Source organism: Rana temporaria, chromosome 1, assembly GCF_905171775.1.
Source record: "Rana temporaria chromosome 1, aRanTem1.1, whole genome shotgun sequence".
Classification (NCBI taxonomy): Eukaryota; Metazoa; Chordata; class Amphibia; order Anura; family Ranidae; genus Rana; species Rana temporaria.
In genome coordinates this window covers 476,614,797-476,641,192 of record NC_053489.1, presented here as the reverse complement: position 1 = coordinate 476,641,192, position 26,396 = coordinate 476,614,797, and the positions used below count along the sequence as shown (strand labels likewise).

The following is a 26,396-nucleotide window of genomic DNA, read 5'->3' as shown; positions in this document are numbered from 1 at the left end:
GTGGTTGTAAAGGTTAGTTTTTTTATTTAAATAAAAAACATGTCATACTTACCTCCACTGTGCACAGAGTGGCCCCGATCTTCGAATGCCGGACTCGGCCCTGCCCCCACGAATGCCGAAAACTATGTACACTGGACATTTTTCACCTGCTACTAGGGGTGTCTGGCGTGTTATTTATTTTACCCGCCTCTAAATACCCCTGCATGTTAGCCTATGTGTCCATGCACAAATAAAGAATTTAAAAGGAGTTTAGAGGCAGAAGAAAAAAAAAACACTGCCAGTGCATCCAAGAGCAGCAGCGTTTAGGCAGAAAAAAATGATTAACACCTGTAAATGCACCTCAACACCAGAAACGTTTATCGTTTGAGCTTTAATTAATTTCAATGGCCAGAATAAATCCTTCTGGCCAATTAAATGAATTAACCCCCACGCGCTTGATGCTCCTAAAACACATTACACACTTTTTCTGCCAAAATGCTGCTGCCAAGAGGAAAGGCTTTAAGGAGAGCAAAACATCTTGTGTGCATGAGGCCTTAATCATGAGATATGTTTTATATCCACCTTTGCTGTGGTGGTCCAAATTTCGATAGAAAGCAAGGCCATAGACTGGTTGGGGCAGGACTCTGTCTTGACTAGCAGGGGAGTACAGTTTGGTTCTAAAGGCCAAGTGACCCAATTGTTTAAGGAAACCTGTGGTAAGAGAAATACGTATGCCACCACTGCGAATTTCCTTCTGAGAGGGCTTGCTGCCTGACCATCTCTAGCTTCCAAATTGTCTGATCTGGAGCTTAGAGATCAAAGAGTGATGAGAGAACACCTTATTTACATACTTGTTACAAGACATCATAAAACTAATTATGGATGCCCCTAAATCATGAACAGGGCCAGGCAACAAGCATCAGATGGGATAGAGAGCAATGGCAGCCCACATATTCTCTCGCTACGTTTCTTCAACAGCTAAATCATATGAAAAAACTGTGTTTTAACCCCTTCCATACAGGGCACTTATACACCTTCCCGCCCAGACCAATTTTCAGCTTTCAGCGCTGTTGCACTTTAAATTACAATTGCGCGGTCATGCTACACTGTACCCAAACTAAATTTTTATCATTTTGTACCCACAAATGGAGCTTTCTTTTGGTGGTATTTGATCACCTCTGGGATTTTTATTTTCTGCAAAAAAAAAGACCAAAAATTTAGAAAAAAAAAAAATGTTTTTGTTTCCGTTATAAAACATTGTAAATAAGTATGTTTTCTCCTTCACTAATGGGCACTGATGGTACTGCACTGACAAGGTGGCACTGATGGGCACAGATGAGGTGGCACTGATGTGGTGGCATTGATGATGGGCACCAATATGCGGCACTGATGGGCAGCACGGATGGGCACTGATGGGTGGCACGGATAGGTGGCACAGATAGGTGCCACGGATGGGCAGGGATAGGCGGCACAGATGGGCAGGGATAGGCGGCACCGATGGGCAGGGATAGGCGGCACGGATGGGCAGGGATAGCTGGCACAGATGGGCAGGGATAGCTGGCACAGATGGGCAGGGATAGCTGGCACAGATGGGCAGGGATAGGCGGCACAGATGGGCAGGGATAGGCGGCACGGATGGGCAGGGATAGGCGGCACGGATGGGCAGGGATAGGCGGCACGTATGGGCACTGATAGGTGGCATGGATGGGCACTGATAGGTGGCATGGATGGGCACTGATAGGTGGCATGGATGGGCACTGATAGGCACTAATGTGTTGTACTAATGGATGCCAATCAGTGCCAAACAATGCCTGCCAATCAGTGATGCCCATTGTGGCACTGATTGGCATCCATTATGTGTCATCCCTGGTGGTCTAGGGTGGCATACCTTTGATTTAAATCCCTGGTGATCTAGTGGAATCCCTGGTGGTCAGTGGGCATCCCTGGTGGTCCAGTGGGCATCCTCAGGGGGGACTGTGCTGATAATCGATCAGCACAAACCCCCCCTGTCAGAGGAGCAGCCGATCGGCTCTCCTCTACTCACGTCTGACAGACGCGAGTGAGGAAAAGCCGATTACCGGCTTTTGCTGTTTACATCGTGATCAGCCGTGATTGGACACGGCTGATCACGTGGTAAAGTGTCTCCGTGAGAGACACTTTACCTAGATCGGTGCTGCGGGGTGTCAGACTGACACCCTGCAACAAAGATCGCCGCGATGCGCGCCCCCGGGGGGCGCATCAGCTCAGAATCCTGAGGACGTCATATGACGTCCAGTCAGGATTCTACAACCACTTTGCCGCCGTCAATCTGTCATTGGCGGGCGGCAAGTGGTTAAATAATGTAAGATCTTAAATTTTAAGTCCTGATGGCCATACCCAAATGTCCTTCGTACAACAGAATAATCGTTCACCCATTTCATGAAAAACAAAGAGAACATGTATAACCTTTAATAAAAGAAAAAAAAAAAAAAAAAGGATTTCTCGACTTATTTAGTTTTTTTTACCTTATTTATTTCCAATGTCGGCAATGATTCAGAATCAGTTTTTGCCAGCTGTAGTTTGTTCTCTGGTACATACAACTCCTTGACTTCATAAGATGCGTCAACGGGCACAATATCCTATTTGTGTAGGAAAAATCAGAGAGGAATTAGTGTTCTCAGCTGTAAAACAGATGCATCTAACTTATCAAGAAAGGGAGGTGAAACAACATGCATTATCAAAGTTCATATTGTTTTTCTTGCCTCTAGAGCTTAATATTTCTTACATTTTCTTCAAGAATAATAATAAGTACAAGAGTTTTGTGGGTTTAGGTGAATATATTTTCTGGACAGAGCCCGTGGCTGGGATCATGGGAAGAACACAGATTCTTACAATGCCCGGCCAATGAACTCAAAGAGGACTCCAGGGGAAATTCATAATGCACTGGACTGAAAAACATTCTGGGTCCACCGTGTTTCGCATTCATGTTTCTGCACCATCCTGAATATGTTTAATATACACAACATAAAACAATAAGAGAAGCCACTCTGTCGCACTGGAAACACCAAAGTCTGTGTAACAAGCAATGTTCTGGAAATTAAACAGAGACCATTACATCAACGTAAAATAAACAAACATCTTCAAATTCCTGAAGACTAAATATACTGAAAGCATACACTTTAAATTGCTTTTTTTTTTCTCAGAAAAACAATACTATGTGTTTTGTTTAAACCAGAAAAGGACAATAGAGCTCAACTCAGGCCATTTTGTTTAAGGTAGGGAAAGGGTTAGAACCTCTGTTTTTTAGTTTTTATTGCTGTCAAAATCTGCAGTGGAAAGATTTTTTGTTCTCATCTACCCCTATGACAAAGTGTCGCATGGACAGGAATAATAGGAAATCTCTACAATGGGAAGGGACAATGACCCCAACAAAAACACTTATTTTATAGTAAGGTGGGAAAGGGTTAAAACCATTGTCAAGTACTCATTGCCCTCTGTATCTACTTGTCTAGGTGACACCAGTTGAATTTCTTATCCTGTAGATGCAGGAACAAAATGGGGAAACTCGGATGCTGACATAATAAAAATCTTATAGAAATTCGAACCTATTCCCTATTATATCCAATATATATATATATATATATATATATATATATATATATATATATATATATATATATATATATATATATATATAAAAATACGGCCAGCATTAAATTAAATTATACAAAAGCTCTGATGAAGGGGGCCCATTCCCCCGAAAAGTGTTAGCATTCCAAACGCAGCATACATGGCTGGATGACTATGGCTGGAGACTCGTTTGATGCGCTTGTTCCAACCCATGTTTGGGAGCATGTTTTTAGCTTCTGAATTCAATACATTTTGTTGATGGTAATGTATTAGGCGTTAGCGCCCTCCTGTGTATTTTTGCAATAAAATTACATAAAACTGAAGACCTTTTCCTGTGCCTGAACTGCAGCAGGTAGTGGTTATAACCTGCCTTACTCTTGTAAATGCAGAGGTTTCAGAGCATCAGCATTTACAATGTATTTCCTGAAAACGATTGCTCTGACTGCAGCCTTCTGTGTGCAACAACATGGTCAGTGTCATGTTAATCGCAGCTTAAACTCCTATTTTTAACCACCCCACACCTGCCCAGGTAAACAAGGCCTTAAAGGGGGTAAACCAGTTTCTAGGAAGAATTCAATTTAATAAATGAGCTTTAATGAATTTACTGTTCATCATACATTTAGAAAAAGTATTTAAATATTAAATGATTTTTATTATTACTAATTGAATGAATGAGATCTATATCGTGTTAAGGCCAGGCTAGTCAAGTTCCTCCACCCCAAACTCACTCATCCATGTCTTTATGGACCTTGCTTTGTGCATTGGTGCACAGTCATGTTGGAACAGAAAGGGGCCATCCCCAAACTGTTCTCACAAAGTTGGGAGCATGAAATCATCCAAAGTGTCTTGCTTTGCTGACGCCTTAAAGCAGAGGTCCACACAATTTATTTATTTAAAGTGGAGTTCCACCCATTTTTTTATGTTTGTCTGTGCTGCATGCTCTAATCTCATAGTGTTCAGAACGGACAATTTTTATTTAATTTGTTGCTTGTAAATACCTTTATTTTGTAGTCCTTCATTACTTCCTCCTCCTTATTTGCCTAGGCTATTTGCAAGGGTTTCTGGGATAGGCATCATGTTTCCCAGTAGTCCTTGCAAACCTGACTGAAACCTATTACATTGCTTGTGCACTGAGCATGTGCGAGATATGAAAAGCAGAAATCCAGGAAGTCATACAGTCTGGATTCATGATGCCCACACTTAAGATGGCCACGGTCTATTTCTAGATTATAAACTATTTAAATGCTGTAACAACCTAACAAAACGGACCTTAGTTTACAGACTAACTTTACTAGAATACATTAAGCTTGTGTATTACAGGGGTATTTATATTTAAAAAGTGAAATTGTGGGTGGAACTCCCCTTTAAAGGCCAGCAGCTATAAAATACTGCAGCTGCCGACTTACCTGTCCAGCGCACCCGCGATATCTGCCGAGTAATCGCTCGTCTCGGCTGCCCCCGCCGCCATCCTCCGTGAGGGAATCAGGAAGTGAAGCATTGCGGCTTCACTGCCTGGTTCCCTACTGCACATGCGCGAGCGGCGCAGCCCGTCCTCACTTGTCCCTGCTCTCTCTTGGGAACAGTGCGTTTCCCAGAAGACAGCGGGGGGGCGCGACTCCCACAGGAGTCTATGCCCGGAAGTGGGTGCAAATACCTGCTCCCCTCCGCTTTATAAGTGTTCTCGTCACTGGAAGTAAAGGGGCCAAGCCCAACCCCTAAAAAAAAAAAAAAAAAACCCACACCATAATCCCCCCTCCACCAAATGATTTGGACCAGCACACAAAGCAAGGTCCATAAAGACATGGATGAGCAAGTTTGGGGTGGAGGAACTTGACCGGCCTGCACAGAGTTCCGACCTCAACCCAACAGAACACCTTTGGGATAAATTATAGCAGAGACTGCTAGCCAGGCCCAGTTGTTATAGCTACAAAGGGTGGGCCAACACAATATTGAACCCTACGGACTAAGAATTGGATACCATTAAATTTCATGTGTGTAAAGGCAGGCATCCCAATACTTTTGGCAATATAGTATGTATGTATGTATGTATGTATGTATGTATGTATGTATGTATGCATGCATGTATGTATATATACACATACACACACACACACACACACACACACACACACACACACACACACACACATATAAACACAGACACTACAGTTTGATTTCGATTTTTACGATATATCACTGCTGCACCACTGTATTTTAGGAGTGAGATCACTTTGATTAACAAACTTCTGTCTAAATGTAATATTAAACATTAGATTCAATTATACGTTTCCTTTAAGTAACTCCACACTTTAAAAACAATAGCCTGCTTTCTGGAGGTCTCCTTTAAGTTCACAGTTTTATTATATGAACAATAAAACTAAAAATCAATGCACATGTAACCATTTAAAAAGCTGTGAAACCAGGCTGAGATTGAAGATGCTCTATATAAAACAAGATTAATGTTTGGTCTAGTGGTGCTAGAAACGTTGAAAAGATGCATTTTTACATAAAAGACAGCTAAGGAAACAAAATGCATAAGAACGTGATCCGTTTTCATTAAGAAAGTCAACTGCAGTAATAGTTTGGTTAAAAAAAAATACAACTGTCATTTTAGCAAACAATAAATATTAGACATGAAAGACTGGAAATTGTCGTCATAAAGAAAAGCAAACACGCCCCGGCACCAATGATGTATACTGCTGATGCAGCCAAAACTTCATCTTGTAATTGGAAACTGAAAATGATTAGTACAAGAGATGAGTTAAGAATTCCAGATACAACACTGCCCCGCCACCATACATCAAACACTCCCGAGTAGCACAAGCTCTATTTAGAGTGTGCTTGCTGTTCCAAGATAAAGAGCAGGCTTGTTCTGTAGAGCATCTCTGAAAAGTACACTAATAGCCTTTAGCACAGGGGTGGACCACCTTCCATTTCCCAGCATTTAATGAACTACATCTCCAATAAAGCTCAAGTAGCACTCCTCCACTTAACAGGATATTTCAAACTTTGTGTGACATCATAGATGTAAACTGCCATTACAACAAGGTGACAGTCTTGGATCACCTAAACACGACTTCCTTCTCTTTTTTTGGTCTTTGCACTCGCTGTGGGATTGCACGAAACTATGCAATTTATAAAAACACTTATAGCTACAAATAGCTACATATATTTTTCATTATGATCTAATATTTACCTACAAGAATGAGCTCTATTCTTCAAAAGTGACCAGGCTGTACACTAAAACACAGGAAAACAGTTATAAGATATTAACGAGATGGTACCAAGTGCCTGAAGCCTTAGCTCGGATCTACCCATCAGACCCTGACCTTTGTTGGAGGAGAGGTTGTGGTCAGAAAGGCATATTACTCCACATGTGGTGGGACGATCCCATGATATCGCCTTTCTGGGTTCAGGAACGAATAGCAGAGATTCTGAACATTAATCTTCCCACTTCCCCGATGCACTTCTTACTCCATGTCACCACCATCCCTCTCATTATAACCTGATGCTGCGTACACAGGATGGGTTTTCCCCATCGGAAAAAGTTAGATGTGAGCTTTTGGACAGGAATTCCGACCGTGTGTATGCTCCATCTGACTTTTTCTGTCGGAATTTCCACCAGCAAAAGTTTGAGAGCAGGTTCTTTATTTTCCCAGACGTAAAAAAAATCCTAGCGGAAAAAACATTCGTCTGTATGGAATTCCGACGTGCAACAAACCATGCATGCTCAGAATAAAAAAGAAGCGCCAAACTGCCTATTGAAGTTCATTGATCTTGGCTCATCGTAGGTGTTGTACATCACCACGTTCTTGACGGACAGAATTTGGTGTGACCATGTGTATGCAAGACAAGCTTGAGCGGATTTCCGTCGGAAAATCCATCCAAGGTTTTTCTGACGGGAAAACCGATCCTGTGTACGTGGCATTAGTGTTCTTCCTCACCTTGTCAATGCTGCCAAACATCTACCTATACATTGAAAGAGCCCAATAAGTTTCCAGCCATGGGGAGTGGATCAGGAAGGTTACGAGATTATGTAAAGGCACTCAAGACCACCCCGACTCCATTTGGGCCTCCTGGAGATATCACATGTCGGGGCCCCTCGTCTGTCTCCTCCAGCTCAGATATCACTTTGCTGGCCCTAGCAGACCCTACATTTCAACATGTCCAGGTAAACCGACCGTCCTGAACCTCCCCCCCACTTCTCTGTTTACACCTGTTCCTTTTGGCTATTTTGCAGGATTTTACATGTGGTTCCTTTTCAAGCTCAAGATCAGAATGTGGTTGACGCATTCTAGATCTACAACATTTTCATTCTTGTTCTGTTTTTTTGAAAGGGCGTTTTGTTTATTTTTTTTATATAGAAACACACAAAATGACATAAGAAAAAAATAAAATAAACGTACAAAAATTGCATATGAACAGGTAAAAGTACTGCACACAAGTGGGGCAAAGATATTATAGGTCCTAGAGACTACATATAGCAACAGAAAAATGGGTGACAATACCAATATCCAGGGAGAAATAAGTACCTGAAATTCAGAATATATTTCTACACATACACACACATCTGTGCCACAATCCCCATGTATATAGATAGTAAACAATCAACCTAGACCAGGGATGGACTGGCCATTGGGACTACAGGGAGTTTCCCGGTGGGCCGATGGCTCAGTGGGTCGGCTTCAGTGACAGTGGACCGTCGCCCCCCTCCGGTCCTCTGTCCCTCGCTTCCCGCAGCGCTCACCTGGGGGGGGGGGGGGAACAAAGAAGCAGGGGGAGGACCAGAGGGGTATGGGGGAGGGGACAGACAGCTGACTCAACAGCTATGGCCTGGGAGTTTCTCCCTTCTGTCTAATCTTGTCCCATAAGGGGGGGGGGGGCACCGAACTGATTCTTTGCCCCGGGTGAAATAATGTCTAGCTTCCCCACTGGTACTGCCTATAAGAGTACCAGTACCAGCCGTTCTACTCTAATAAAGTAGAACGGCTAGTGAAGGGGGAGAGAGGGGGCTTGGGTGGCCGGGGAGGTGCGGGAGTTGTCCGGCCGCCATGGGAGAGACCTGTCAAAGTGGGCCAGTCTGGATCAAGTCCAGGGCCAAATTTCTGTCCCAGTCCAGCCCTGACCTAGACAGAGGTACAAAGCATAAAAGTAAATACTAACAGAAGTAGTACAGAAGCACTTGGATTGTTGGGACAAAAAAAGATACCTCCCCCCAAAATGACTCAGATATCCAACCACAGTTGCCAAATAAACTTCTTAGGACATGTCAGACCATTCTAAATCAGTTTAAACTTGGGCAGATTAGCAATAACTAAACAAAAGAACTGTTGAACGGAAGGTGGAACAGCATCTTTCCAGTGTAGCAAAATCAATTGCACAAAACAAAAAGCATGCAAAGAAGAATGTGAGCATGAGTCCGAGGAACAAAGTAATTCAAAATACCCAAAAGTCCAACCTCCAAGGTACTGGAAGATGAAGGGTTTTCTCAAAGAAAATAAATCAATCCTGCCAAAAATTGACAATACGGGACAAACCCACAACATGTGGAAAAGGTCCACCCCACACCCCTTAAGTCTGTCAGCCATACGAATCACATCCTGAAAACATACTTCAGTAGCCTCTTCCCAACCCTCATCAGAGAGCCCAGGCATCAGGCATTAGCCATTGGCCAATGGAATTCTGGGAGGGTTTGGTAAAATGTAGTCACCATCTTGGTGAGTTCCAAATAGAATTGCTATCCTAAGGTCAGAGCCCCAAACTGCATCCAGAAGGCATGACGGAACAAATGATATTTAAAAAAGAACCGATTCTCAAAAGAATCAAAAGGGCTAGTTGAAAAAAAAAACATCATGACATGGGTAATACCATAGCGACTCCATGAGGTCGAGTTGGGGTGACCGTAGAGCTCAGGGAGGTTTGGGTTAGACCAGAAACGGGACATGAGATGACACCCCCAGGGTTGATGATGAGAGCAGTTTCCCCCCTTCTCGCCAAGCCATAAAATAAACATCCACAGGGGGGTAACAAGAGCATCGAGAACCTACAGATCTGTGCAATTCATCTTTCAATGAAGAGGTAGGACCATAGAAGGCAGACAAAAGAGAGATGGAGGGGTTCAGGTCGGTAGAGTGAAACCAGTCATCGGCAAAAGTAAGCTGAGATGCAATGAAGTAGTTTTGCAGCTTAGGGCAGACTAGTCCTTCATCTGAGTTAAGGGCCTATAAGGAGGACCTGGCTATACATGGTTGATTTCAGAGGATTCCAGAGGAAGGATGACAAGTTAGACTCAATATATTGAAAAAAAATTTAAAGGCAGAAAAACAGGGGCTGCTCTAAAAATATACAAAAATGTGGGCAAAAAGATAATTTTAAAGATGTTAATACGACCAATCGAATTGAACGGCAAAGAGGACAGAGTAGGAAGCTTGGCTTCGATCTGTGCAATTGTAGTGGCAATATTAAGGGCCTCAAATTTAGAAATATTATGAATTTGGATGCCCAAAGGAAGGAATGAGCCATCTGTAAATTGGAGCGATTTAGGTAGTCATGCTGCCTTTTTTCACCCCACGCTGATGAAGTCCCACTCATAGGGACGTAACGTCGTACGAGGGGAAGGGGCCACATGTGACGTCACCCGCGATCGCCGACCTAGACTGAAACCCATGCTCTTATGGATGTTTTATGCTGTTTCGCTGCACTCGTTTGAGAGTGCTTATACAGTGAGTGTATTCGTTTTTTATTCTTAAATAAATGTATTTTGGCTTCAGAGAGCACTAGATTTCCTCTCCTTTGTTTTTTATGCCCTGATTGCCATGTCCTGATCCTGAGTCTGACTGATATTGTGGTTCTACTGCTGCATTGCTTGCTGTCCTCTGAGAACAGGTGGTTCTCCGATTATGCTTTGTGACCTATTGCAGGTCGAAGTTGTAAGGTGAGAGGCCATTCCTGCTATTTGGTGGAGGTTCCTTCTGGATATCACCCTTTGGATTTTTGCACTATTATATTCCGATTTGGATCATCTTTTTGCACTTGAGCACTTTATATGGACTCTATTATATAATTTTTAATTATATATCATATATCATATGTTTTAACTTTCTGTATGTATAGTTTAAAATTGTTTGTTTTGCGCTGCACTATTATTATTTTAAGTCATATGACAGAACAGAAACAATGGCAAAGGCCAGAGACTTGTCCCAGCCAACCCACAGTCCAGAAGCCTCTCCAAGCTCCTCCAACACCCGCATTAGATTATTAAACAAAGCCTCCATACCATCCATATATAGCAATGCATAATCCGTGTAAGGAGAATTGTTTTCCTCCAGTGGATCATATCGGATGCCCCCCCCCCCCCGTTGACATCCGACGCACAGCCAGAGCAAATGGCTCAATTGCAAGTGCAAACAGAAGTGGAGAGGGGGCACCCCTGCCGTGTACCGCTCTGCAAGGAAAAAGCTGGGGAAACATCTTTATTAGTACATACTCCAGCCCTTGGGTTGGTATATAAAAGCAGCGAACCCATTGAACATAACCCGCGCCAAAACCCATTTGAGACCTAGTTTCCCACAAAAATGACCATCAAACAGTGTCAAATGCTTTTTGCACATCTAGAAAAAGCACCAACCCACTACACTTCGGAATAGCACCTATATGGATATGTAGATATTGTCGTTGGATATTATATAAAAGTTCTCTTTCCAGGCATGAATCCAGATTGATCAGACTGCACAAGCTATAAAATTACCTTCTGCGGTCTAAGGGCAAGAAGTTTAGCCAAGACCTTAACATCACTGTTCAAAATAGAAATGGGATGATAGGACCCACACAGTAGCTTATCTTTACCAGGTTTTGGCAGAACCACTATTAGAGCTTCAGTCATGGAATCTGGGAGTGCACCCTGTTCCAAGGTTGTACAAAAGAGATCATGTAATATGGGAGCCAGGTCGTCAACATACGCCTGGTACCACTTGCATGGGAGGCCATCCAACCCTGGGGTCTTGTTAGAAGAGAGGGAGTAAATGGCTTCAGTAACCTCTTCCACTATCAGGGGCTTATCTAAGAGAAGTTGTTGGGAGTCACTGAGCATGGGAAAAGTAAGACGTGAAAACCCCAGAAAATGTGGATTCAGTAGGAGACGAGTCAGTATACAAAGTGTCATAATTAGAAGCAAAAAGGTCTGATTAATAACCAAGGGGTCCAAGGAAACTGACCCATCAGGCATCCAAAAAAGTCAGTGCGGGTCAGGTATACTAGTAACTTACTAGGTTTCCCACTATGCTCATGTAGACGAGCCAACAGGTGTAATTTACTAGTCAAGTCAATCATATGTAGTTGTAATGCTCCATGTGTGGCCACCAAAATACCACTGGATTCTAGAAATGGATTGGTGTAATGTCGGGAGTGGGCAGCACCCAAAGAGGTCTCAAGTGCTTATCGAGTGGCACCGCAAGCAGTCCTATAATGATTAATATGCAAAATATAAGAGCTACGCACTACAGCCTTAAATGCATCCCATACAGGGCATGCTGCTGCAGAGCCACTATTTGAGTCCCAGTAACCAGTCTTGTAATTGTGAATGTGTTCCTGCATTTCGGACGTGGAGATCCAGAGAGGACAGTTTCCAAACCCAAAAAGAAGGTTTATGTCACAAAGTCAAGTCTACCTAAACAATGGAATGGTTGAACCCACGGTAAGAGGTCATTGGTAAAAATCACATATACCATCCTGAAGAGAGCATGATAAGATTTAGATGACAGGAATAAACCATATTCAATGGAAAGAACTGAAAAACGTTTTTCAGTTCTTATAACAGACAGAGGGGAGACATTTGACAGAAAGGATGACCGCCGGCTCCATCTGTGTACCGCAGATTATACCGCTTTGCATTCCTATTCCCGGGAAAGGAAAATATGAAGTAGACACCAACACACCAATTGATATCAAGTCAGATCCCTGCGCAAATACGGTGTGACAAAAAGTATTGCTCCAATATATGGAATTGCTGAGTTGCCGAGTTACGAATTCCACTGAGATTCACTCAACCAGGAAGTGGAGGGATTCTGTTGGGAACTATAGAGACCTTGGCTGGGGTGTAAGCTACAAGCGATTCCGATCTCCTTCAAACGAGATCAGAAAATCTGGTAAGCGGCAGCATATTCATTGGTGGAGGAAAAACTGTATTCTATCTGAGACCATCACTTTTCCTGGGGTGTTTTGTTTGTTTGAAGTCACAGATATTACGTTTGGAGTGTACTTTCCTATTGAAATTAAAACACCTGGACTTTCAGAATAATTGCACTTTATACTAATTTCATTTTTAAGTTTATTTGCTTTATGTTTCACAACAGTTGCATTGCATCCCATTTTATGGGATGGTGTTTTTGAACAAGTTCAAACGAACAGGATAGCTGTCTTATTGAATTCATTGTTCATATTCTAGTTACACTAACCTCATGCACTCCATTTATTCATTTTGGCAAGTGGAGTGCATGTGATTTTACTTCTCACGTCATAGTGCACTATTATTTTATGTTTTTTCACAATTAGAGCATTTGTGATCACAGTTATCACGCTTAGTGCATATTATTTGTAGTGTTTCTCATTGCAGAGCAGCCATTTTCTTTAACATTTGCTTCCTATGGTGTGTATCTCACATGGTTAGTTGCAGCAGTGAGTCGTGTTTCTATACACGTTTTTATCTTTAAGACAGCGCAGTATTCCACCTTTACAGATAGCATACTGCAGCTGAAGTGGATGCCTGAGCAAGTTGCGGCAGATTGCAACCAGAACAGAGCCTTTAGAGAATGGAAAAAAATGGACCTGCCCTTGATAAGAAACTCAAAGAGAAGCAGGGAAAAGCATAGAACATTGGATGGCGTGATCCTGCAGCTTTTGCTTGATGTGCTGGTATTTTGCTCTGAGGTTGCAGACATTAGCAAAATAATCCAGTAAAAGGGACACCACTGCATTGTTGATTCAAAGTCTTCCCTTTAGAAGAGCAGCTCGTCAGAGGATGGAATCCCTGTCCCTGTAGTTGAGAAGACAAATCACCATTGTGCGGGGAGGGTTACCCTCAGGGAGAGGCCGACAAGGAACCCGATGTGCCCGTTCAATCACAAAACAGGGGGAAAGATGATCACAGCCAATTTATTTCTTCAGTCAGCTCTCCAGGAAGGCCACAGGATCTGACCCCTTCACCTGCTCAGGAAGACCAACCAGCCTCAAGTTGTTTCTAAGAAGGTGGTTTTCTAGGTCATCAACCGTATCCTACAGGGTCTTAATCTTCCCACCAAAGGTGTTAACTTTGGGTAGGAGAGGGTAAGGCGTGTCCTCTAAGTCACTAATACGCAATTCAGAAACCCAGCCACAGATTTTTGCATATCCTGGGGCATAATAGCAAGATCTATTTTAAGCTCATTCACCTTCCCTATTAAATCTGAATGATTTATCCCAATTGTGTGCAGATAATCCAACAGTGTGGGTTCTGTCCCATCCTCTGCACTATCCTAACTCGGGGAGGTTTGGGAGAGTAAGGTCGGTGGGTCCAAGGCAGCAGAGGAGGGCGGCAGTGAGGCATAAGGAGCTTCTGTAAAAAGATCCAGAGTGGAGGCTGGCGAGATGCATGGCATAGTGAAGCGGAATAGACCAAGCTGTCCAGCAAAAGTGGCAGTTAGAGGGCGTAGACAAATATTTTAAAAGCAGAAGGGCATACATTTTTTTTTCCAAAAGTCCCTGTATCTCCCGGGTGCTTGTCTTTGGCCATTTTGACTGACCAACACAGAAGGGCAGTCTTCCCGTCACACTGGCAGTGTACCAGAATGTAAACTGAGCTGCGCATGCACAGCTCAGTGTATATCTCACAGAGGATTGCAAATGGAATTGTATATTTCACAGAGGAATGTCTCTTCTCAAATAAAACTTCTGCCTGCTTGCAACTTTTTGTTTTTTTAAATTTACTTCTACTTTACTTCTACTTTAAAGTAGAAGTTTAGTCAAAACCTAACTCCCTTTAAACCTACTCTCTGCCACATTCTAAGCCTAAACTATCTAGCCCTGTAAAGAAAAGATTGTTATACTTACCTATTCTTCAGCCACTCTGGTCCCAGGCCAAGCTGTCAGCGGCGGCTTCAGTGTGTTGGAGTGTGCAGGAGAGGCAGCCGACAACAGAATGCTATAGCAACTCTAATGCAAGGAATTTTCCGGCCATTTTCGGTTCTCTCCTTCACATAGCATCCGCCACTGGAGACTGGAGCTGCAAAACTGGCAAGTATAACAAATTTTTTCTTTACAGAGCTAGAAAGATTAGGCTTAGAATGTTGCGCCAGTTGGTTTAGTTTTAGGTTTTGACTAAATTTGCACTAACACTGACAGGGTTGCTTACAATGATCAGCCATTATTCATTTATGTAAAATCTCTATCTCAAAAAGGAAAAAAAAAAAAAAGTTTGCTGTAACCGCAACTTATAGTGTTACTAAACCCAGTAATATGAAGATAGCTCATCCGCCCCACGCAGTGCCCACAGCTTATAAATCATATTTTTTTTTACATTAAAATACTGCCACTATATACCTCTTTGGCTCATCTGTATACCATGATCACGTGATAAACTGCAGGGTCCGCCCGAGTGCTGAGAGTTTAGGAAGAAGAAGATTTCCACTACAGCCTGTGTCCTCATGCTGTTATGAGAGGCGGATCATCCATCAACCAAAGGATGTAACATTCCACCCACTGTGTTCTTTTTTAGTTACTGGGCCTGGAGGGAGAGACTGGGCTGTCATTTAGGCTCTGTATACACGCCCAAATGTGTGATGTCAATATCATGTGATATGAAAAGCTCAGCTCAACAAGGAAAAGTTCTCTCCAGCAACAGAGACCAAACTGACCATGTGCAGCTTTACTACTCTGTCTTATTTATCTGACCTTGCCCAGAATAACCCTGCAGGAGGGGAAGGATCTGTGCATACAAGTTTAAAAAGGATTAACCCCTTAAGTTGCACAGTGAGTATATTAAGCATGCTATTCTGCATACACAGATTTTACTGTTGTGGGTTTAGTAACACATTAAGACAGGTGTCTGGATCACCAAGTGAAAGCAAAAAAAAAGTGAAGAGGTTACTCCCCATAAGAAAATTCTCGTACAACAGAATACAACTTCAGAAGGGACGCAACGTGTTGACTAGTTTTGTATGTGTTCTTTCGTTTCTGAGCATGCGTAGTCTTGCTCTTATGATTTTTTCGTACGAAAGCCATACCAATTAAACGAAAATCGAACGTTGAGTTCACATCCGCCAAAAATGTTATAGTCTGCACATCCTCCTTTTGTAGGACGAAAAACCGGAATCGGCTGTCAAAAGCACCGTACTAACAATCCGAAAATCGGCAGATCGTTCGTCAGACAAAAATTTTCTTCCGATTTTCGTATTGTGTGTATGGGCCTTAACACTACCCTCTCTCCAGACTGATAATGCGGTTGTCCAACGGTGCCTTCGTTACACTGGAATGGGAGGCAACTTAGGACAGGAAGTGTGTCACTGGCTGAATCACCAGGTGAAAATAAAGGAAAAAATAAGGAAAAGAAAAACAAATTCAGCCAACACTTTCAGGCTACGTTTACAGCTAGCTTTCTGTGAACCTTTTTTTTTCGTGCTACATATATAGGGTAGCCCATTCATTTATGCACAACAAACATACCAAAGAAAATCTTTTTTGGGTATTCAGCATCTGCTTTTCACGTTTGGGGGTGCCATTTACAATGAAATGCGTTTTCCACATTCACAGAATGCTTGAATATGAATGCAGCCTTAAGGATTAGTAGGCTGCAATACATTCACTGTGTGTGTTTGGGTTTAATACTGCTTTTAGCATGTAAATGTTCAATGCAGCTCATCTCTTTCAAGGCAAGTCTTTCCTTTACGTACTAGAGTCGTCGGTTTGAATACCAACCACAGCACTGCGTGCCTACATGGGTTTCCTCGGGGTACGTCAGTTTCCTTCCACACTCCAAAAACATGCTGGTAGATTAACTGGCTCCTGTCTAAATTGGCCCTAGTATGTGTATGTATGAATGTGCATTAGGGACCTTAGATTGTAAGCTCCTTGAGGGAAGGGGTGATGAGAATTTACAATATGTAGAGCTATGTAAATTGACCACGCTATACAAGTACATGTAATAAATAATAAATAAAATAATCTGTATTATGTAAGCAGTCATTTAGCAAGGGTGACAACTACACTTGTTTGAAAAAAAGAGAAAAGGATTGACAAATCTATGTGAGAATCAACTTCAAGTAAACACAAACTGCACAGGTCACCTCAAAAACGGTTTTCAAGTAATCAAGCCAATGATCATGATAAATGTGCCCTTGCAGACACAGTACACTATAGTTTTCATTTAAAGAGAAATATGATGATGTGCAAGAAAGAGCTTTGCAATCCTTAAAATGTAGCGCCAGGGTGACATCTCCTGGACAGTAAGAAAAATGCACAAAACCTAGGAAAAGAGCATACAAATTAAATTGCCTTGCATGTAACAAAAATAGCAGCAGATTGCAGCACTGAAATGTCATAGTATTTAAAGTGGTTGTAAACCCACTATTTGGACTTTTACCTACAGGTAAGCCTACAACAAGGCTTACCTGTAGGTAAGGAGAATATCTCCTAAACCTGCACGGTTTAGGAGATATTACCCCCGCAATGCGGGCGGCGCATGCGCAGGGGGGACTCCACGGCTGAAGGACCGGCATCGCCGGACCCTGCCGATTTTAAATCTCCCGCGCGCACGCGCGGGAGTGACGTCATCGCCGCTCCAGCCAATCACAGCGCTGGAGCGGCGATACCCGGAAGACACGCCGGAGCAAGATGACATCCTGCTCGGCGTGGACCAGGTAAGTGGTACACACCTCGTTCCGAGGTAAGTATTTCATAATAGGCTAGTATGCGGTGCATACTAGCCTATTATGCCTTTTGCATTGCAGGTTTGGGGGGGGGGGGGGGAAGTTTATGCGGTTTACAACCGCTTTAAACAAACTAGTGTCTATTAGATCAGGGTACAAGCTATAACAGATGGACTAAAAACCAAATCCAGCAGGTATTGTACCGTATTGCAAAAGTTTTTAAATTTTATTTCAGCACACTCCAATTAACTGCCGAGAATTTGTGGGAACCAAGATTGTATTTTAAACCAATTTAATGTATTAAAAATTATACAAATATACTTTCTTTTAGTTCTTAAAAGTAGAACTATAGGCAAAACTCCCCCCCCCCCCCATTTTGGATAGAGTGAGGGAGGGTTATGTCAGATAACCCTGTCAGATTTCTATCTGTGTCCCATTGCAGGGATTTTCCTTCACTTCCTGTCCCATAGCTAAACAGGAAGTGAGAGGAAATGGCTGCAAATTAAGGGAGCTCCTTGGGGACCCCCAGGTCACCAAAGCTAGTGTTCCCATTGGAAGATTTCCCCTTCATTACTTTTCTGGGGACAACCCAAAGTTTGGAGTTTTCTTTTACTTTCACTTTCAATGATAATGGTTAACAGGACAAATAGAGAGGATGAATCAAGGGGCACAGACAGCAATAGAAACTGACAGGTGTTCTAATCACTCTCCACTCTGTCCAAAAGTAAACTGCCTTTAGTTACACTTCAAGGTATGACATCTGGGCAAATTATTTTGATTGAAATGGCCATTTATGCTGGGTTCACACTTGTACGACAAACGCTCCGACATTGGGAGCTCATGTTGCATGATGTGTGAAAATCAATGCTTCCCTATGAGAGCCGACTTAACTTGTCCGACACAAGTCGGTCCGACTTTGAAAATGCTCCCTGCACTACTTTGGTCTGACTTTGATCCTACTTTATTCCACTGAATTCGACTGAATATCACTGAAGTCAGATCAAAGTTGGATGGTCGTCTTAACTGATCCGACTTTGGCATGCGACTTGTGCTCTGATGATCTTGAAGGGAAAATAAAATAACAAAATAAAAATAAAAAAAAGGCACGGGTTCCCCCTCCAAGACCATACCAGGCCCTTCAGGCTTTGTTAAAGGGGTCTTCCAGAATCTGATTAACCCCCCCGCCCGCAGAACCCCCACAACCACCGGCCAGGGTTGTGGGGATGAGGCCCTTGTCCCCATCCTCCCCATGTTGAGGGCATGTGGCCTGGTACGGTTCAGGAGGGGGGGCGCTCTCTTGTCCCCCCCCTCTTTTCTGCGGCCGGCCAGGTTACGTGCTCGGATAAGGGATCTGGTGTGGATTTTTGGGGGGAACTCCACGCCATTTTTTTTTTATTTGGGGTGGAGTTCCCCTTAAAATCCACACCAGACCTGAAGGGTCTGGAATGGATATTTGGGGGGAACCCCACATCTTTTTTTTTTTTAAATTGACGGCGGGGTTCCCCTTAATATCCATACCAAAACTGAAGGGCCTGGTAATTGAATTTGGGGGTTTCCCACGCTTTTTTTTTTTTATATAAATGAATTCTCTCCGAATTGCCGGGAGCCGACAATTCATTATAGCCGCGAGTCATTTTTAAATTACTTTTTTTCCTTCAGAAATGACATTTTGTGCAGAGACAGTTCTAAGTACGGGAAACGCACGCTTTTTCACGGGCATACTATACACCCCCCCCCCCCCTAGGTATGAAATTTAAAGGAATATTTCACTTTTATTGTTTCACTTTAAGCATTATTAAATTCACTGCTCCCAAAAAAACTGCAGTTTTTAAAACTTTTTTTTGCATTGATACATGTCCCCTGGGGCAGGACCCAGATCCCCAAACACTTTTTAGGACAATAACTTGCATATTAGCCTTTAAAACTAGCACTTTAGATTTCAAATGTTCGAGATCCCATAGATTTTAACAGGGTTCTAAAGGTGTGTTCGCAGGTTCTGGTGCGAACCGAACAGGGGGTATTCGGGTCATCCTTAATAATGATGTAGTGAATTTTTTTTTTATAAAAAAAATCAATAAAAAAAACTTTAACCACTTCAATACCAAGCACTTCCCCTCTTCCTGCCCAGGACAATTTTCAGTGCTGTCGCACTCTGAATGACAATTGCGCGGTCATACAACACTGTACCCAAACTAAATTTTTATCATTTTCTTCCCACAAAAAGCTTTGTTTTGGTGGTATTCTTATTTTTTGCTAACTAAAAAAAAAGGGGGGAAACAAAGGTTTTCTTTGTTTTTTCCTTCACTGACGGGCACTGATAAGGTGGCACGGATATGTAAAATTGATGGGCACTGATAGGCGGCATAGATGGTCACTGACAGGCCGCACTGATGGACACTAATAGATGGTAATGATGGGCAGCACTGATGAGGTACTGACTGGTGTTACTGCTAGGCACTGAGATGGGCACTGAGAGACTTTATTAAGGGGGCACTGACTCACAGCTGATTATCAACACAAACCCCATCAAATGTGCCAATGTGCTGATTATCAGCACAGACCCCCCCCCCCCTCTGACAGTGAGAGCCGCCGATCGGTTTTCCCTGTCAGCGTAAACCAAGGAATGCCGTTCACCGGCACTTCCTGGTTTATGCGATGATCAGCTGTGATTGGTCACAGCTGATCACGTGGTAAGAAGCCTCCGTCAGAGGCTCCTTACCACGATCGGAGATGTGGTGTGTCAGACTGACACGCTGCATTTGCGATCGCCGCGCGCCAGCATGTTGTCCTGTTGGATGTCATATGACGCCCCGTCAGCATAACAAACACTTTCTGCTATAGACCGCACGGGAAGTGATTAAACATCAAAATGTATACTAAAAACCATGCACAATTCGTGTTAATAAATATACAAAATATAGGCTATGTATTAATGCTGGAGAGTGCAAAATCAGGTGCAACTCCGCAAAGAAACCAATCAGCTTTCAGGTTTTATTGCCAAAGCTTAATTGAACAGGCTGAAGTTAGAAACCGATTAGGTACCATGCACAGCTGCACCAGATTCTAAATGCTCCAGTTTTAGTAAATCTCCCACATTGTGTCAAACAATTCAAGTGTGATAACAAGTTGGTGATGTGAAGTGCTCAATTCACTATTGCTCAGGGCTACTTGACATCATTGCTGAAGACACACATTGGGTGGAGCAATGCGAGGTGACTGTATGCTGGAGTTAAGCGGCCTCTATCTGCTTGATTTCTACATATTGTAGTGCCGCTTATAATCCATGCTGAGAGATACTTTTATCAAATGCGAGTGCAATAAAGTTTTAATAAATAAATACCTACTGGGAACAATAAGGAAAGTGTGTGTTTGGGATTCATCTAGGATTGCACCAATATATTGGTGGGCGAAAATAGGGTCATCAGCTTCTGCCGATAGGAAAAAAGGTGCTGATAATGAATGTGAAGACATGCATAGAACTTAAAGGGATGCATTTTTATTGAGCTTTTTTTTTTTTTAATGCAAACACACTTCAAAACTATTCATTAAAATGTCCAAGAACATTTTGAACTTATGGAAACAATAGTGAATTGAGCACTTTACATTATGAACTTGTTATCACATTTGACCTGTTTGCCAAAATATATATTTCGCATTCATTTCATTTATTTATTTACATGAATTGTGCATGGGTTTTTGTTGAGTCTTTTTGCCTCTACAAAACCTACAAAAATCTCTAGGAGATATGGTATGCAATGCAACTATGTCGGATTTTAATTACTAAAACAAATTTTAAATAAAAAAAACATCTGAACACCCATTAATCAGCATACCTTTAGCTGTAGCAGATCACATGATCAGAACAGTAGCAGCAGCAGCATTATCTGGCTGAATATTGATTTATCCAAACAATTATGGCAATTAAGCCACTATGTTATCTTTATATCATCCCAAGGTTTTTATCAAACCATGGGGATGATATAAAGATCACAGTTTTGTAGCAGTGGGGAGGGGAGCAGAGCGGAGCTAGTGAGAGCTGACAGGCAGAGAGGGGAGGGGGAGGGAGACAGAGGAGAGCTGAAGATAGCAGCGGAAGATGGAGGCACGTAAACTGACCATGGTGTCAGGGCTCAGCAGCCATTAGGAACAACCCCAATTCCAAAAAAGTTGGGACGCGGTTTACAATCCACATACAAACAGAATGCAATGATTTGCAAATGTCATAGACCCATATTTTTTCACAATAGAAAACACATCAAATGTTTCAACTGAAATTATGAACCATTTTGATAAAAAAAAAATAGGTCATTTTAAAATGGATGGCAGAAACACGTCTGCAAAAAGTTGAGACGGCCGTATTTACCACGGTGTAGCATCCCCTATTCCTTTAGCAACACTCTGTAAGTGTCTATGACCAGTTGCTGGAGTTTTACGAGAGGAATGTTATCCCATTACTGTATGATATAGGGTTTTAATTGCTCAACAGTCCTGGGTCTTTGTCGTATTTTTTGTTTCAAGATGCGCCAAAATTTTTCAATAAGTAAAAGGTCTGAACTGCAGGCAGGCCAGTAAGGCACCCAGACCCTATTGCTGAAATATGCAAGGTCTTCCCTGAAAAAGATGCTCTAAAAACCATGATATATCTTTCAGCGCTAACGGTACCTTTCCAGATGTGCAAGCTGTCCATTTCATAGGCACAAATGCACCCCCATAGCATCAGAGATGCAGGCTTTTGATCTGAGTGCTGACAACAAGCTGGAAGGTGCCTCTTCTCTTTAGTCCAGAGGACACGGTGCCCATGGTTGCCAAAAAAGAAAGTAACATTTTGATTCGTCTGACCACAGAAAAGTTTTCAACTATTTGCAACAGACCATTTTGAATGAGCTTTGGCCTAGAGAAGAATGTGGCGTTTCTGGCTCATGTTCAGATACAGCTTCTTTGCATGATAAAGCTTTAACTTGTGTTTTTGGGTGGCATTGCAAACTGTGTTCAAAGACAGTTAATTTTGGAAGTATTTCTGAGCCCATCCAATGATGTCCTTTACAGAATCATGACGGTTATAAGGCAGGGACATCTGTGAAGATTACGGGCACCCAATATTGCGTTTCAGCCTTGTTCTTTGTGCACAGAGATTTCTCCAGATTTACAGAGTCTTATGTAGATGGTGATATATTTAAAGTCTTTGAAATTTTATGTTGAGGAACATTATTCTGAAATTGTTTGACAGTTTTTCACAGATTGGTGAACCTCTGCCCATCTTTACTTCTGAGCCACTCGGACTGATTGGGTCTGCCCGTTCCTTTTTCAGGGGGGCCCGATTGGACCACTCATGGTTTTCTATGGAGCAGTGGACATGTCCGCTGACACCTGCCGGCATCCGATTTTATCCAGCTTGCTACAAAAACAGGAGAATAAGAATACATTCCCCATTCGTCCAGCGGAATGGATCGGATGACAGTCGGATGGAAACAGACAAGTAGTTTGTTTGCATCCGCCCACCCTATAGAGAGCAGTGGGCTGTGTCAGTTTCCACTCTGCATAGCGGAGCGGACACGGACCTGCCATTTGTCTGCTTAGCGAGGATCAGCAAACATATTCCCTGCTGAGCAGGTGGATACGCTTGACGGAGTCCGTCCCGTCTGAAATGGGCTTAAGATGCTCTTTTTATACCCAAACATGTTACTGACCTGTTGCCAATTAACCTACTTAGTTACAAAATACTCTTCCAGCTCTTCCTTGTTAGTACCACTTTGACAGCTTTTTGTTGGCCCGTCTCCACTTTTTTTGAGATGTGTTCCTGCCATTCATTTTTAAATTACTTTGTTTTCTTAAAATGACCCATTTTCTCAGTTTAAACAAAAAAAATCCTACTGTAAATAAAATATAGGTCTATGATTTTCAAATCATTGTGTTCTGCTTTAATGTAGATTTTACAGTGTTCAAACTTTTCTGGAATTGGGGTTGCAATATACTGTATATATGAAAAAGACAAAACATTTTAAAAAAAGAAACGTTGTCATCGCCAAAATGACATTTTTTGCATGCTAGACACCCCAAAGTGATTTTATTTTTGCCAACAATTTTGAAAATAAAGAAACATGCTGGTATTGAGTGGATTAAAACACAGAGTTTGGTAATGGTGTACTAGCGCATGCAGGTCACACACAGAGGGAGGAGGAGATGAAGGGGTTAGGGCCCTTTCACACGGAGCGGATCCGTATTGATCCGCCCCGTGTGTGTCCGTCGGCTCAGCAGGGATCATCCGTAAATCCCCGCTGAGCTGTCTTTCCTTCGCTCTCCCCTATGGGGAATCGGATGAATACGGACCGTGTGTCCGTATTCATCCGATCCGTTCCGCCAGACGGAAGAAAAATAGGGTTTTCTTCCGTCCGAAAAAGCGGATCTTTGCGGACTTGGATGTTTGCGGACGTTAGCGGATGCATCATCCGCTAACGTCTGCAATCCCAAAGGGAAGCATTACAAGTCCATTTACGGTCCGTAAAAAACGGACCGTTTGTCCGTACGTACGTGTGAAAGGGCCCTTAGTGTACTGATCACAGAGTGGGAGGAGAGATAAAGAAGTTAATATGCAGATATGCATACAGGATAGGCGAAAGGTTAATATACAAGTCACATAGACTATAAAGAGGAGGGATGGAAAGTTTAAAAACTTTACCTGCAGCTGTGGAAACCATAATTGTATCACCTTCAGGAACTAAAAAATTACTCTCTCATTGGTTCCTCTTTCCTTCATTTCTCACAGGTGTAAACATACATGGTTTAAATTATGTAATCACTGTGATTGGTTTCTCTGAGAGTGATCTGGAGCTACTCAGATCGCATCTGTACACAGTGGGCTGGATTCAGGTAGAATTGCACATTTTTTACGGAGGCGCAGGGCAACGTTTTTGCCCTGCGCCCCCGCAAATTTGCTGCGCTGCCCTTGATTCACGGAGCAGCAGCTCGCAATTTAAATGATCCCGTAGGGGGCGGGAATCATTTAAATTAGGCGCGTTCCCGCGCCGATCGTAGAGCGCATGCTCCGTCGGGAAACTTTCCCGACGTGCATTGCGGCAAATGACGTCGCAAAGTGAACGTGAATGGCGTCCAGCGGCATTCACGATTCACTTACGCAAACTACGTAAATTTCAAATTTCGCGACGCGGGAACGACGGGTATACGCAACATTGGCTGCCTAATAGCAGGGGCAGCCTTACGCAAAAACCGCCGTACGGAAACAACGTAAATTGCGTACGCAGGGCTCGCGCAACGTTGTGAATCGGCGTTAGTATGCAATTTGCATACTATACGCTGAGCACAACGGGAACGCCACCTAGCGGCCATCGCAAGAATGCAGCCTAAGATATGCGGGCATAAGAGCCTTATGCCACGCATATCTTAGGCTGCAGTCAGCGTAACGAGGTTCCTGAATCAGGAGCATTCGTTACACCGGGGCAAGTAAGCAATTGCTCTGTGTAACCTATGGTTACACAGGCGCAATTGCTTCTTGAATCCAGGCCAGTGTCTAGAAACTGAGCCATTGGAGGATGGCTCAGGTGAAATATTAATGAGCACATTGGCCACACAGGGGCAAGACGACTTTCAGCGCGATTTTGGGAGGCAACTTGGACACGACTTGAGTATGAATCACAGCGCATCTTGGGGCGACTTACAACGCGACTTGAAGTCGCCTACAGGAGGGGGAACTTCATGCGAAATTTTAAATAAAAAAACGGCATGGGTTCCCCCTCCAAGAGCATACCAGGCCCTTAGGTCTGGTATGGATTTCAAGGGGAACCCCCTAAGCTGAAAAAACGGCGTGGGGGGTCCCCCCAAAATCCATACCAGACCCTTATCTGAGCACGCAGCCCGGCCGGTCAGGAAAGGGGGTGGGGATGAGCAAACGCCCCCCCCTTCTGAACCGTACCAGGCCCCCCACCCCAAAGCACCTTGTCCCCATGTTGATGGGGACAAGGGCCTCTACCCGAAAACCCTGGCTGTTGGTTGTCGAGGTCTGCAAGCAGGGGGCTTATCGGAATCCGGGAGCCCCCTTTAATAAGGGGGCCCCCAGATCCCGGCCCCCCACCCTATGTGATTGAGTATGGGGTACATCGTACCCCTATAGATTCACCTGGGGGGGGGGGGAAGGTGTCAAGAAAAAAAACAAACACACTAGACAGGTTTTTAAAGTAATTTATTAGTCAGCTTCGGGGGGTCTTCTTCCGACTTTGGGGGTCTTCTTTCTACCGGGCTCCTCCGCTGTCTTCTTATAACTCTTTTACTAGCGGTGCCCCGGTCTTCTCCCTTCTTCTGACTTCTCCGCTGTCTTCTCCTGCTCTCTGATTCTTTCTGCCTTCTGCCGGGCACCGTTGTCTTCTTCCATCTCTTTTACTAGCGGCGTGCCGGTTTTCTGCGTCGTCTTCTTCCCTCTTCTCTTCTTCGATGTTGACTCGACGATCTCTCCCACTGTAATGCCGGGTGCGCGGTTCGCAACGATTTATATAGGCCTCTTATGATGTCACAGTCCCATCATGCTCCGGGTGGCGACGACATAAGGGGCGGGGTCACCAGGTGATATTACACCCCATCCCTTCATAAATTGTTGCGCACCACACACCTGGCATTACAGCGGGAGGAAGCGCAGAGTCAGCGGCGAAGAAGAGAAGAGGGAAGAAGACGATGCAGAAGACCGGCCCACCGCTAGTAAAAGAGCTGGAAGAAAACAGCGGTGCCCGGAAGAAGGCAGAAAAAAACGGAGAAGAGAGCGGAGAAGTCGGAAGAAGACCCCCGAAGTCAGAAGAAGGGAGAAGACCGGGCCACTGCTAGAAAAAAAGAGCTGGAAGAAGATAGCGGAGGAGCCCGGCAGAAAGAAGACCCCCGAAGTCGGAAGAAGACCCCCGGAGCTGACTAATA

General features: G+C 43.4%; 1 protein-coding gene across 1 annotated transcript in view; it reads right to left on the bottom strand.

Annotated features, from left to right (window-relative positions):
- The window catches only part of PAPSS1 (3'-phosphoadenosine 5'-phosphosulfate synthase 1), a 155,741-nt gene that overhangs the window by 79,438 nt on the left and 49,907 nt on the right, over positions 1-26,396 (bottom strand). The window contains exon 6 of the mRNA XM_040329653.1: positions 2,484-2,597. Coding sequence (XP_040185587.1) covers positions 2,484-2,597 — 114 coding nt within the window. The remainder of the gene's footprint in view (positions 1-2,483; positions 2,598-26,396) is intronic.